General features: G+C 34.2%; 1 protein-coding gene across 21 annotated transcripts in view; it reads right to left on the reverse strand.

Annotated features, from left to right (window-relative positions):
* The window catches only part of lap (like-AP180), a 425,173-nt gene that overhangs the window by 77,704 nt on the left and 332,062 nt on the right, over positions 1 to 15,407 (reverse strand). For 20 of the 21 annotated variants that reach the window (XM_067123899.1, XM_067123895.1, XM_067123896.1 and 17 more), the window contains one exon: positions 11,311 to 11,406. The exons of the other annotated variant lie outside the window; for it this stretch is intronic. In XM_067123899.1, the coding sequence (XP_066980000.1) occupies positions 11,311 to 11,406 (96 nt within the window). The remainder of the gene's footprint in view (positions 1 to 11,310; positions 11,407 to 15,407) is intronic. 21 annotated transcript variants of the gene reach the window in all.

The following is a 15,407-nucleotide window of genomic DNA, read 5'->3' on the forward strand; positions in this document are numbered from 1 at the left end:
ATAATTTACCTTCATTTTGCAACCAACTGGAAGTCTCTAGCACAATATTTCGATTTATGGTGAATTTTTTAAAAACTTTTTTCCTTACGTCCCGCCAGAAATTCTTTCACACGTTGTCGTAATGTTTGCACTGTTTTATATTAGTCGTTACATAAAGTTTTATATATGGAAATGTGCACAATTTCATGTAGAATACAACAGAAAATAACTCATGGTTGTAGCTTTTATCAGTTTTGAAATATTTTCATATAAATCACAATAACTGCCAAAATTTCAAGCTTCGTCAACTTTAACTCGACCAAAATGGTAAAAACGCAATTATAAGCTAAAACTCTTACATTCTAGTAACATTCAATCATGTACCTTCATTTTGCAACAAACTGGAAGTCTCTAGCACAATATTTCGATTTATGGTGAATTTCTGAAAAAAATTTTTTTTTCCTTACGCTCATGTGCGTAACTCAACCAAACATCTCAGAAATTCTTTTGTCATGTTGTCGTAATGTTTGCATCATTTTACATTAGTCGTTACATAAACTTTTATATATGAAAATGTGTGCAATTTCATGTAGAATACAACAGAAATTAGCTCATGGTTGTAGCTTTTATCAGTTTTGAAATATTTTCACATAAATCACGATAACTGCCAAAATTTCAACCTTCAGTCAACTTTAACTCGACCGAAATGGTAAAAAACGCAATTGTAAGCTAAAACTCTTACATTCTAGTAATATTCAATCGGTTTCCTTCATTTTGCAATAAACTGGTAGTCTCTAGCACAATATTTCGATTTATGGTGAATTTTTACAAAAAACAGTTTCCTTACGTCCGCGCGGTAACTCGGCCGAACATCTCAGAAATTCTTTCGTTTCGTTGTCGTAATATTTGCACAGTTTTATATTAGTCGTTACGTAAAGTTTTATATATGAGAATGTGTGCAATTTCATTTAGAATACAACAAAAAATAACTCATGGTTGTAGCTTTTATCAGTTTTGAAATATTTTCATAAAATCACGATAAATAGAAAAAATTCAACTTTCAGTCAACTTTAACTCGACCAAAATGGTCGAAAACTGCAATTGTAAGCTAAAACACTTACAGTCTAGTAATATTCAATCAATTAGCTTAATTTTTCAACAAACGGGAAGTCTCTAGCACAATATTTCGATTTATGGTGTATTTTTGAAAAAAAACTTTTTACGTCCGTATGCTACTTAATTCATGCATCATTTTGTGATAATATTTTCTCTGTGTTGCTTTGATCGTTTTAAAATTTGTTATATACCAAAATCATCGCAATTTAGTGTACAATACAACTAAAAAAATTAAGTCATTAGCTTTAACCGCTTTGCTTACAGCGATTTGTGTACAATTATATACGAGTTTTTTTTCGCTGTCATGTATTCCAATATTTATATAAGATAATGATATTTTTTTCATTTCTGATGGTTGCATACTAAACTTCAGGCAATGACAAAAAAATGAGCCAAAAATGAACTCTTAATCTTAAAAACTAAGCGTGCTGAGATTTTTTTCCGCTTCGGCGCTAACTCACCGAACGCCGCCGGCATACGGGAGACGTTTTTGTAAACAGGGCTTCGGCGTTAAAGGGTTAAAAGCCAACTCAGATATAACATGCATTATCAATGGTATCTGCTGAAACTGAGACAGGCAATTAAAGCCTAGCCTAGTGTAATCTACTTAAAATGCATTTTGCACTATACATGGTGTATATGATGAAATCATGTTTTTGTACAAAATTTTAATGATCACGATACATGAGATCGGAAGATACAAGAGTATATACACAAATTATGGTTCTTTTGAGTTGCACATTAAGTTTTCGTGGGAAATAAAACTGCACTTGTGTATTTATGGAGCATGCTCCAGCTCTGAAATCCCAAAAAATCCTATCAATCTATCTGTGTCTGTCTGTCTGTCTGTCTATATATATATATATATATATATATATATAATATATATATATATATATATATATATATATATATATATATATATATATATATATATATACTATATATATATCTATATATCTCTCTCTCTATATATATACAGGTATTCCCCTATTTATGATGGGGTTAGGTTCCAAAACCCATCGTTTGTTGAAAAAATTGTAACTCGAATATGGCCTAGCCTACACTAGGGTAATCAGTACCATCGATACATATATGGTAGCCTAACCTACACTACAAGGTATACTTTATACATATATGGTATAGTAATTATTAGTGTCTGCTAATTCTGCAAGTTCAATGCAGATTGACATGATAAGTCAGTAAAAAGAGAAATTGAATAACATACAAGGCCTAGCCTGCACTTTCGTATATCATATACGGTAGCCTAGCCTACATTATACTGTATTCTATTTTCACATAATACAGTAACACCGTATTATACAAACATCAAAATAATGAATGTGCATCTTTTCCATGGATCTTTTAAAATGTTATGCTTTACTACACTGTATCCAATTGTAAATATTCTTATATTGCTTTTGCATTATAAACTCCGATCACAGCGATCAAATGTTTTGGTTTGGGAATCGATTACGCGGTCTTTATTTCGCCGCATTTAACTCGGCTCAGAGGGCATTTCTTACTTCTAGATAGCGTAAATGAATCTCTAGATACTTTATTTATAAGGGACACATATTTTCCGTCATACGAAGTGTTTTTAAGTCGAAATATAACAAATGTCTCTTTGTGAAATTAATTTAGCTATTTTTTTCATTAATAGATGATGCTGGCGGCTGGCGATTTGGGGGTATGTTTGTTTTGTGTAAAAAAAAATCAAGATTCCGTTCGCTATTTTCTCTTGATTTCATCATCATACTATGAGCTTTTCTCTTGATTTCATCATCATACTATGAGCTTTTCGTATTTATCTTTTATCGGCGTGAAAACAGCAGTAATATGTGTTCTTTCATGCCCAGTAGTTTTGATTAAAATACTTTCCAATTTTATTTGTGGTCGAGTTTCATCCATGTTGCCAATGCACGATAATTTATAGTCATTAGCAACTTGAACATTCTTTTCTCAGCTTCAACTACAACTTGCAGCTTAAATTTACTGTAGCATTATATTTCCTAGCCGATCTTTTCTCCAAAGCAGATAAGGGTATAGTGTAAATATATATCAGTTCTTAACATCATTTTTAACAAAACTATGGTAATTGTTTAACCATACGATGGTTTAAATACAAGCAAAACAGTTGTTATCCGATTCGGTTATTAGCAAAACAACAGTTTCTCGTTCGGTTGTTTATGGCTGACTTTTATCATTCCCTTACTTTTTTAACTAGAAGATGGAATAAAGAGATGGAGAAAAAGAAGTCAGTCTATTGTAAGTTGGTCTCTCTTGCTGCCTGATTGTACGGCAACTGTATGCTGTTGCCTGTGCCTGCTCGAAATACAAAAATATTTTCTAAATATCGTCGTCCCGGTATTAATTGCTAACTCCATCATAAACTTGAATTATTGTAAGACGAATTATCATCACTCGTGCACTACCTGTATTTACAAACACACAAAAGTTGCATACGAACACTGACCTATTTTAACTTCCAACACAATGAGAGCAAGTGAGGTCGTCTCATTGAATTAATGTACCTATTCTAGCCTCTCGGGCCAACGTATCATACACCGTACGCTGCCTGATTGTACATTGTTGCCTGCGCCAGTCGCCCGTGAAATTTAAAAATACATATTTTCAAATATTGTCGTATCGATATTAAGTGCTAACCCCATCGTAAAAGCGAATTATCGTAAGTCGAATTATCGTAACTCGAGCACTACCTGTATATATATATATGTATATATATATATATATATATATATATATATATATATATATATATATATATATATATATATATATATATATATATATATATATATATATATATATATATATATATATATATATATATATACACACACACACACACATATATATTTATATACATGCATACATATACATGTATATATAGGGTATATATATACATATATATACAAACAAAAATTTGGCTGTAGCATGGGAAGTCCCCTATCACCCCTTCTAGCAAACTTGTACATGGAATATTTCGAAACAGAACTTTTGTCGTCTATCAAACCCCATAATATGATCTGGCTTAGATACATAGATGATATCTTTACTTTCTGGGACAATAGCTGGGGGGACTTTAATGAATTTTTTAATAGGCTAAATTCGCTAGTTCCGACCATAAAATTTAAAACAGAATGGAAAAAAGACGGAAAACTGCCGTTCCTAGATGTACTGATCATAAGAAAACAGAACAGGTATGCATTTACAGTATATAGAAAACCCACCTTCGCTGTTTCCTACATTCATTTCTTAAGCTACCACGACGTCTCCGTAAAAATCATGGTAGGGTGCAACTTATTCCTCAGAGGACTTAGGATATGTTCAAATGAGTACCTGGATAAAGAATTTAACACAATCCGCCAACACCTAACGCAACTGCTCTATCCACCACACATTATCGAGAGGGCTATTAACAAAGCGAATAAAATATACTATAGAGATCCCACTCACAACAGACAAATAGATTTCAACAACAAAATAAAGCTTCCGTACGATGAAAACATCCAAAAGGCCAGCGAACAACTCAGGTCTAACAATCCTTTCATTTTCCATTATCCCAAATCCATCGGGAGTTCGCTCATTAACATATACTTAAATAACAAAAGGGAAGAAGCCGGAGTTTACAAGATACCGTGTAGCAATTGTCATGACATCTACGTAGGCGAGGCAGGTAGATCGCTCTCGCAAAGAATAACAGAGCACAAAAGATCAGTACGTTACGCTTTGGAGAGTTCGGGAATTTTCCTACATATCAGAAATACGGGGCATGTCATTAACTGGAGTGGGGCGGAGTTGGTTTTCAAAAGTAGCTGTCCGTACAAAAGAAAGATGCTGCAATCTGCTATCATCAATCAAACCAACAATATGAACCTGTCAGGAGGACACTGGAAATCGGACAACATCGACACCTTAATCCTCAAACCCCTCCTGAAGAAGATGACTCAAGAAACGCGACTGCCAGATCCATCGCCAAACGGGAGCTAATGAGGCCAAAAACCACTAGGGAATTTGGTCATTCTCCTCCTTCTTAAGAAACGCCACCTCCATACCATCGGAGGCCTAAGGCCACACCTTTATGTTTTTGTATATATACCATTGTAACTTTCCACCTGTCCATATTCTACCAGTGAACAGGGGTACAGAAGCAAGTGCTCGAAATATATGGTTTCAATGTTTAAATAGTGTTTTATAGGCCTTCTTATATTCATGTGTGTATGTATATATATATATAAATATATATATATATATATATATATATATATATATATATATATATATATATATATATATATATATATATATATATATATATATATATATATATATATATATATATATATTACTAAATATATACCTCATTCAAACTGGATGGTATCTAATGGAGTTTTTATTATATATATATATTACAAAACTGGATGTTACAAAAGTTAGCTTTCTTGGACAAACAGTCCACATTATCAAGTATCCGTGCAATGAGCAGACGCGTAGTCCGGCTGTATTTATATCTGTGTGCTGGGTACTTTTATTAATCCTATAATCGCCTAGCTCTTCCTGTGTGACCTCCACCCCCTCTTGACCTTGGTCTTTCTCTGATCCTTCCTCCTAGGTGACCGTTTTCCGTGCTTTCTCTTACGTTTTTTCTTCGTTTCCTTGCTACTGTGGAGTATACGGTTTTTCTAGATATGCTGTCTTCAAAGCCGTTTCGGTGTTCCCTGCCATCGTGTTGTTGGCGCAAGTTATGAAGGCGTTCTCTACAACCAGTCTAGATGTTTTGTTGGTGTTCCTGTACAGAAAACTCATATTTTCCCAGTCTATTCTGTGATCATTTTCCCAACAGTGTTTGGCAACTGCCGACGTCTGATTATAATGCCTTATGTTCTGCAGATGTTGTTTGCTTCGCTCTTTACATGATTTGCCAGTTTCGCCATAGTACCCTTCTTCACAGTCTAGACACGCTGCCATATAAACCCCCCCTCTAATCTCTTCCCCCTCTACCGACTTTTTGTTTCTAACTATTTTATTCCTAATGGTGTTTTTGTAGCTGCCTATCAATTTGAAATTATTTAGCTTCCTGTTGATGGGTGCAATAGAGTTGTTGTCCGGGACTGTAATTATTTTCTTTCCTACCAAGTGTTCCTTTTCTATCCTTTCCCTCTCCCAAAATAGTTTTTCCTTGCTTTGATATGTGCCCACTCCCACCAATACTTAGGTAGCCTAATCGCCTAAAACTCTCCCTCAGGTAATCCAACTCTTCGTCTAAAAATTCGGACTGCAAATCCTATAAGCCCTGATGGCCAACCCTGTCATTAATCCTATTTTTATTTCTTTCCTATGACTGGAGAACCTATGTATGTATGAATTGGTGTGTGTCTTCTTCCTATATACCTTGAATTTTAAATTCTCCCCTACCCTCTTGACCAGGACATCCAAGAAAGGAATTTCTCCCTCCTTCTCTTCTTCTAATGTAAACTTGATGTGTTCATTTAGTTTATTTATGTTTTCTAAAAACTTATGTAGATCTTCCCTTTCTCCCTTGTAAATGATCAAGATGTCATCCACGTATCTTACCCATTTTACGATATTTAAGTTCCCTTTATTTACTTTGCCCACCTCTTCCTTTTCAAACCATTCCATAAAGATATTAGCTAGAATTGGTGAAAGACTTGAACCCATGGCCACGCCATTTTTTTGTAGTAATGGATGCCGTAGAATACGAGAATAAGTTAGAACAATTGTTAAACGATGAAAACACATATGAGGCTTGCAACAAAAAACCGGACATTAGGGGGGTACAGTGCAATTTTAACAAAAAAGTAAGGGAAGCGTTGACAAAAATCCACGACAAAACCAAGAGAAAAGAATTAGAACATAGAGTAAAATCAGTGGAAAGTCCAGAGATCCCATATATTTATGGTAGCCCTAAGATCCACAAGGAAGGGTGCCCGCTAAGACCGATCGTGGCATCGACGAGATCACCGCAGAGGAGGCTGGAGAAATTTCTTTCCAATATAATGGGAAAATGGGTAGGCTTAGTATCCGAAGGGCATTTAAAACATAACATGAACCTGATAGACGAATTATCCAAAATTAACGTAAAAGACTGCAAATTTGCAAGTTTGGATGTAACTTCCCTGTTCACTAACGTACCAGTAAAGACGACGATGGAAATAATAAAAAAGAATATGGAGGAGGGGGTCTATACATGCGACATAGGTCATGACGTTTTAATAAAAATGCTAACAGCGGCCCTCAGCGTTAATGTTTTCAAGTGGGGTGAAAACCATTATATACAAAAAAATGGCGTGGCCATGGGTTCAAGTCTTTCACCAATTCTAGCTAATATCTTTATGGAATGGTTTGAAAAAGGAAGAGGTGGGCAAAGTAAATAAAGGGAACTTAAATATCGTAAAATGGGTAAGATACGTGGATGACATCTTGATCATTTACAAGGGAGAAAGGGAAGATCTACATAAGTTTTTAGAAAACATAAATAAACTAAATGAACACATCAAGTTTACATTAGAAGAAGAGAAGGAGGGAGAAATTCCTTTCTTGGATGTCCTGGTCAAGAGGGTAGGGGAGAATTTAAAATTCAAGGTATATAGGAAGAAGACACACACCAATTCATACATACATAGGTTCTCCAGTCATAGGAAAGAAATAAAAATAGGATTAATGACAGGGTTGGCCATCAGGGCTTATAGGATTTGCAGTCCGAATTTTTAGACGAAGAGTTGGATTACCTGAGGGAGAGTTTTAGGCGATTAGGCTACCCTAAGTATTGGTGGGAGTGGGCACATATCAAAGCAAGGAAAAACTATTTTGGGGAGAGGGAAAGGATAGAAAAGGAACACTTGGTAGGAAAGAAAATAATTACAGTCCCGGACAACAACTCTATTGCACCCATCAACAGGAAGCTAAATAATTTCAAATTGATAGGCAGCTACAAAAACACCATTAGGAATAAAATAGTTAGAAACAAAAAGTCGGTAGAGGGGGAAGAGATTAGAGGGGGGGTTTATATGGCAGCGTGTCTAGACTGTGAAGAAGGGTACTATGGCGAAACTGGCAAATCATGTAAAGAGCGAAGCAAACAACATCTGCAGAACATAAGGTATTATAATCAGACGTCAGCAGTTGCCAAACACTGTTGGGAAAATGATCACAGAATAGACTGGGAAAATATGAGTTTTCTGTACAGGAACACCAACAAAACATCTAGACTGGTTGTAGAGAACGCCTTCATAACTTGCGCCAACAACACGATGGCAGGGAACACCGGAAACGGCTTTGAAGACAGCATATCTAGAAAAATCGTATACTCCACAGTAGCAAGGAAACGAAGAAAAACGTAAGAGAAAGCACGGAAAACGGTCACCTAGGAGGAAGGATCAGAGAAAGACCAAGGTCAAGAGGGGTGGAGGTCACACAGGAAGAGCTAGGCAATTATAGGATTAATAAAAGTACCCAGCACACAGATATAAATACAGCCGGACTACGTTCTGCTCATTGTCACGGATACTTGATAATGTGGACTGTTTGTCCAAGAAAGCTTGTAACTTTTTGAATAAAAACTAACTCCATTAGATACCATCCAGTTTGAATGAGGTCCTTTTAGTAATTCTACTAATGCACAGAACAATTGTGTATGTGATAAAGTTAATATATATATATATATATATATATATATATATATTATATATATATATATATATATATATATATATATATATATATATATATATATATATATATATATATATATATATATGTATATATGTGTGTGTGTGTGTGTGTGTGTGTGTTCAAGATACTAAAGGATCTTTATTAAGACTTTAAATCGTTTATACTTCTTTTTCTCTTCTGGCAAGCTTCTCATGGATAAGGAAAACTTATTCGGGATTCTTTCCATTTACTTTTTTTTCTAGTCAATGGATTGTTTCTCCACCTCTCTTGGCAGTTTCAACAAGATTGGATTATAAATAGACGTACATGGTTTTTATTACTAAATGCAGGCATTTGAATTTCAAACATGACATCATTGGGGTGCTGAATTTCTATTAATCAGTGGGTCTCATTCTCTCGTTCGCCACCTGGGCAGCACCATGGGCATTCCTTGTACTCCGTAAGATGCATCCTCTGCTAAGGCTTGCATCCAAGGGTGTGGGCAAGGGCGTGATTCCTGTCTCTGGCTGCTAATAGTCTTGATTTGCTACGTTGTTGGTAATCGTGTCCAAGGGTGTTCTGTCGTTAAATGTTTCCCTTCAGATTCTCACGGATGTCCTGTGGTTTCCTTGAAATCCATGTTCCTCTGTATATTTAATGCAGGCCTTATAAATCAACAGGAACATTGCTGATTTATAGCAAAAGCCATGACTAAAAATCAACAACAGCCTGCATTAAATACATAGAAACACAGACTTCATCCTCCCTTCTTCAAGGAAACCACAGGACATCCGTGAGAATCTGAAGGGAGACATGATCAGCAGAACATCCCTAGACATGACTATCAACAAGAAGAAAATCAAGACTATTGGCCAGAGATGGGAATCACACCCTGGGATGCAAGCCTCAGCATAGGAAGCGTCCTACAGAGCATCAGGAATGATCATGCTGCCGCCTAGATGGCCAGCAAGAGAATGATATCCCTTCACCAATAAAAATTCAATTAAACATTCCTGCCCTCTAGAGAAGTTCTACCAGGGGGACACAACACTTCAATTTTTTTTTTAAACAGCTGCCCTATGAGAGCCATCTGTAGTCACCATAGTGAATTCAGTAATGTCATCTCTGGTACTGCAGAAGATATCAAAATACTGGTATCATCACCACCATTTCTCTTTTACATTTAATGAACAGGAATTAATGACATTGCACTTCCTGTGTCAAATCTTAATTATCCACACAATGTGAAGGAAAATTGGAAGTTATATAGCACAAAATATAAAATAAGGGTATAGCTACTTTTGTAAAATAAGGGTATAGCTACTTTTGTTCCCCTTGTGGCTTATCTTCAGAATGAGGATACCAACCATTGGTAATCAACAGTAACTTTAAGAGGGCATAACCAACATCGGGTACCTGCTCCAACCGGGTGTTAGGCCATAAATAAAACACAAGGCTTGTTTGCTATACGGACACAATTTTCAAATGGCGAAGGTTACCAGAAAAGAATTCTCAGTAAAAATACACCTTGGGAAATGGAAATGTAATATTCTTCTTCTCTTTAAAAAGTAGAAACCAAGATCAAGTACATACGAAAAAACTGTACACTAAAAAATATATATAGCATTAACCATCCCTATAGTAGTAATATTCACAACAGGCCAAATATCAAGCGATTGCTTGACTTTATTATAATTCTGATGTAAAATTCTGGCACTGTTTTTCTGAAAAATTTATAAATATTTATATTACTCAGGGGTCATCTTGATATAGTTCTTATAATCAGGTTCCTAATTCACAGGAAGAAAATACTGCACAAAAAAATCATCTCAACAGAAAACAAAAAGTTCATGAACACTTCCTAAACCATTGCTTCTCAAATTTAATGCAACAGAAATGCAATAAATATAATGTACATTAAACATTAAAGTGAAGAAAGTAGTAATCTTAATTGAACAAAATGGTATTTATCCAAACCTTTATTTTCAAACAGTCAAAACTGTATACTGCATGTTTGAAGTAAAATAAGAAAATAAAACAAAAAAATAAAATAATGAAGACAAGCAACAGCCCAGTTTCATATGCACACTTTATCCTTCACATAATGTTTTTAATTAGAATTGCCTATGCCTATGACTCCTGAATCATTCAATACCGCCTTCCTATTTTGAGAGCATTATGTCATTTAGTACTTTATCAAAATGAAAACTATAGCCAAAGATGAATATTATCAAATCATCTATCACTTAGTTGTTTCACACATCCAATTCCTATTTGCAAAAGTTTACTTTTAATCATCCTCCAAACGAAAATTGACCCCTCCCGAACCACAGCATTTATTTCATGGCCCTCTTACAATAAAAGTGGTGCTATAGAACAAGTATCTTATATCACTAGTGTACTTTACTGTAATACCTTAATCATATAAACACACAAATTAAGAGAAAAAAGAAATCTAATTGTATGCAAAACTTAAGAAAATCTGAACAAAAATAAAACATGCTATATAAAAAAACTTACTCTGGGCTGCACTATTGTTTCCAAAAACAGCAACAAACGCATTATCAGTTACAAAACCAGTCGAGTTGGAGCTTTGAGTGACACTCTGAGAGACACCTGTGAGGACAACAACAACGCTCATTACTACTCCTGGGAATGAGGACTTAAGAGAGATCTCTTCTGGCTCCAACAGAGTGACTGACAAGAAGACTAAGTCTATTACAATAAAAGAGGAGTAACAAAAATAAAGAAATGAAATACGTAATGTGAAACAAAATAAAGCCATCAAGTGCATGGAGTGGGGATTATGCTAAATGCAAATTTCTTTGCAATATTTCATCTTTTGCATCCTCAAACACTTCTAAATGGCTATGTTCCAACAAAACTACAGTACAAGAATAGACTGGGTCTATCTTAAATCATTGAGTTTGTTACTACAATGTACAAAAGGTTTATTTAGCCATGGCACAGAGAGCCAGTGAGTGTTCACAGCTATACATTTACCAATCACTGGCACTGGCAATCTACTTTAAAACAAATGATGGCAAGGAAATGATGACTTATAGTTAGATAAAATACAGTACAATTGAACATGACACTCAATAAGGCTTAACTACAACTAACGGTATGCTTAAAATACAGTATTATATCTAAAAAACAATGAAAGAAGCATGCACTTTACCACCCAATTATTAACTGGACATCACCTTTAGCACCATGCATTTGACTGAACTCAATAAAAGCTTACTTGAATATTTCTGTGTCTGTGCACAGTTTTCCTCCCACAAAATCAAAATTATACTGTATTTCTAAACTGCTGACTCCAACTGTCTATCTGCAAACTATTAAGTCTTAAAAGATAATTAAAGCAACATTACCAGGCACTCTTATCAGAGCACTTTTCACTGGGGTCTGATGCTCTTGTGAATGAATTTATATAATGCATTCTAAAGTTCTTATCAATTTCTTTCTGGTCTGTTAACATTTCGTTAAAAATGTTAACCACCAATTCCAAAACGTAAAATTCTGAAGTAAAATTTTTAGTGCTCAGACATACATGTGCATACACACACACACACTCACTCACTATACTGATAAAAAAAAATTTTCCATTTTCTAGAACAGTAACTAAATTCATACCTTGAAAAACATAGAGTAACAAAAACAATGTCTTTCTTAACCCACCCAACAGATATTCATAACACTTTATCCCATGCATTCTTTCTCCACATTTTTTAACAAAATACATTATGAGTTCATATTTTCCACTTCAGAGTCTTTTGCTACATTTAAACTCAAACCAAATAAGATGACAAGGACACACTGCTCTGCTCAGAGCAATAGAAAACTTGAATTGATGACAAAATCAGGCCAAAATGATTCCCTCTATATAATAACTACATTTCATAACAAATAAACAAAACCTGAAAAGAATAATCATTCACAATACAGACTACCCATTTATTTCAGGTTTCCACTTTCCCTCAACACACAGACTTTGCACAAACAAATGCTAATTTTTTTTACATTTATATTAACAAGTCATTCCAAACATGATCACAGTGTTTAGAATACTAATTCCTCTTCTGACTTGTGGCCATAAAAACTAACTAACCCATCTACAATACCAAAAGGAGATTTAAAAGCCTACACTGGAAGCTCAAGCATTATCTTATGCAAGACATATATATCTAATGAAAACATGGTGTGAATCCCCCACTGGATGTGATTAACAAAATGCACTAGGAATAATCTGAAATAACTCATCTAAACAAGCATATAATTTCAATACAAAATTATGTTTACCATCCTGAAACTATATCAATGTTTAATTGCTTTTATATAACTGCAGGACTAGTTCAGATCTACACAGAGTCCAACTCAAGTTTTACAAGGGCAATAAAAATGGGAGCCATTTAATGTTTGTATAAAGTACTGTATGTACAATCTTCACTATTAATAAGAAAATAAAAAAAATGGACTACAGCAGTCCTCTGATTCAGAAAACCCTGAACTGCACACCAATTAAGATATTATTACACAGTATATCCATAAATTTACTGCACTATGTACATCATTTGAAACCATCAAGACTAAAATATATAACTACTGGTATTCACTGTTAAACCATTATAAATGCACTGTGCACTACATAAAAATGCAATGTGAGTAAACAAGATGGCAAACACAAAATGCATGTGTCAACTTTACACGTCAAAACAGACATAATCAAAAGTAATCACATATACTGTGCTTATTTACCTACCTGCAGCAACACAATCAGATGAAATGCTGACTTAATACCAAGCCTCTTTTGAAAGAAAGAAAACTCCTATAATGCTTAAACACATACTAATAGACTAAATTCTACAGGTCTGAGAATTTCATGAATTTTATAAGTATATGTAACAAAATATTTTGTAACCAATACTAATGTATCATGCACCCACAAATTAGAACACATTCCAAAACTTTATTTCAATATATGATCCTTTAAAAAATAAAATCCTAGTGTGTTTATGAACAGCAAACCAGTCAACTACAATGAGTTTATTAATCCTCAAACTTACATGAACACTAGTACAGTATAGTAAAATGACAAATCATATCTATTTGCAAAAGTAAGTTTCCAGCAATTAGATAGTCTAGTAATGTAGTATGATTTATTTTATAAAAAAAAAAAAGGCCACTATAAGAATGTGACTACAACTTTTCTGAGTATTTCGTCACCACATCATCATTTGCAGAGAATAAAATGTGAGAGTCCAAGATCTCCATTAGATAGGTAACCATATTTGTGGTGTACAATGTAAGAAAACAAAATGGAATTATTGGTAACAAATTTACATTTCCATCAGGTAATGTAATCACCTCTAAGTGAAAGAGGCTAAGTTATAAAAGCTGAGATTGAAAATGAGAAAGAAATGTTTGAATAATTACAGGTGTACACTGAAAAACTACATTAAGAGAATGAATATAAACTACAGTATGTAATACTGGGAACTGGCAAAGGATGAGGTAGGACCAGAAGAGTAAGAAAACAGTATGTCTATATGCATCTATAAATCAAAATCATTAAGGAATAAAATTTCTTGTGCATGCTATGAAAGTACACAAGTAAAGTACTGCAAAAGGTAATGAAGGAAAGTCTCTCTTCAGAAGGCATTTGAAAAGAACACCAAAATATATTAACTGTAAAACTAAGGCATAGGATACCAGGAATATTCATTAGGATATTTTTTGTCAAATTATAATGATAACAGTGGTTTGTGTATCAGAAAATTTTGAGATAAAAGCCGACTTCCATAAAGGATCATAAAAATCATTTACTGTTTTCCATAATAATGGGGGAAGCTACAAAGGTATAGGAGTTGCTCTAAAACAGCAAATAACACCAGAATCAAAGGAAGGGGTTGCAGAAATGTTTAAAAATTGGAATAGAGACAATGATTGAAAACTGAAAAAAGTAAAACAAAGAGTATGGCAACTAGAAAGATGGCAAAGGATATTAATGCTGAATATATCAATGTATAATAAAATCTCCTTTATAGATCCCTTCCCCTACACTCACACACACACACATATATGAAATATACATAATGCCAGCATCTTACACTTTGGAAATCCGACTGGTAAGCACTTTAAACAAAAAGTCACCTTCCAAATTTAAACTGCTGACTGGCACTTTTTCACTAACTATTTCATTAAAAAATAACTAAAAATGCCTCCAACAGATTGAATAGTGCACTGCAATATGCTGTTGTCTTAATAAAGTTAACGTTAATTATTCAATTCTCTCTTTATACTCACTTCAATGACAAAAAGTAATTTTACAACCTTGGAAATACTGTATATACAGTGCAGCATTTCTCTAACATTCTAAACTCTGGTCAAAGTCACTGTTGCTGTTATGATAGTAACACCAGTAGTTGTTTTACATTTAATAGTACCTTATTTGTCAAATATGAAATGTAAGCCTCTCTAAGATAATGACAATTGCCTTCTCTCTCTCTCTCTCTCTCAAAAGTGCTGAAGGTTGATTTTCATACCTTCAGAGAACTTGGCATGTATCACTTTGTTTTCTTAAGCTGCTCATATTCATAGTATGAACTTGATAT

Source organism: Macrobrachium rosenbergii, chromosome 21 (genome assembly GCF_040412425.1).
Source record: "Macrobrachium rosenbergii isolate ZJJX-2024 chromosome 21, ASM4041242v1, whole genome shotgun sequence".
NCBI lineage: Eukaryota > Metazoa > Arthropoda > Malacostraca > Decapoda > Palaemonidae > Macrobrachium > Macrobrachium rosenbergii.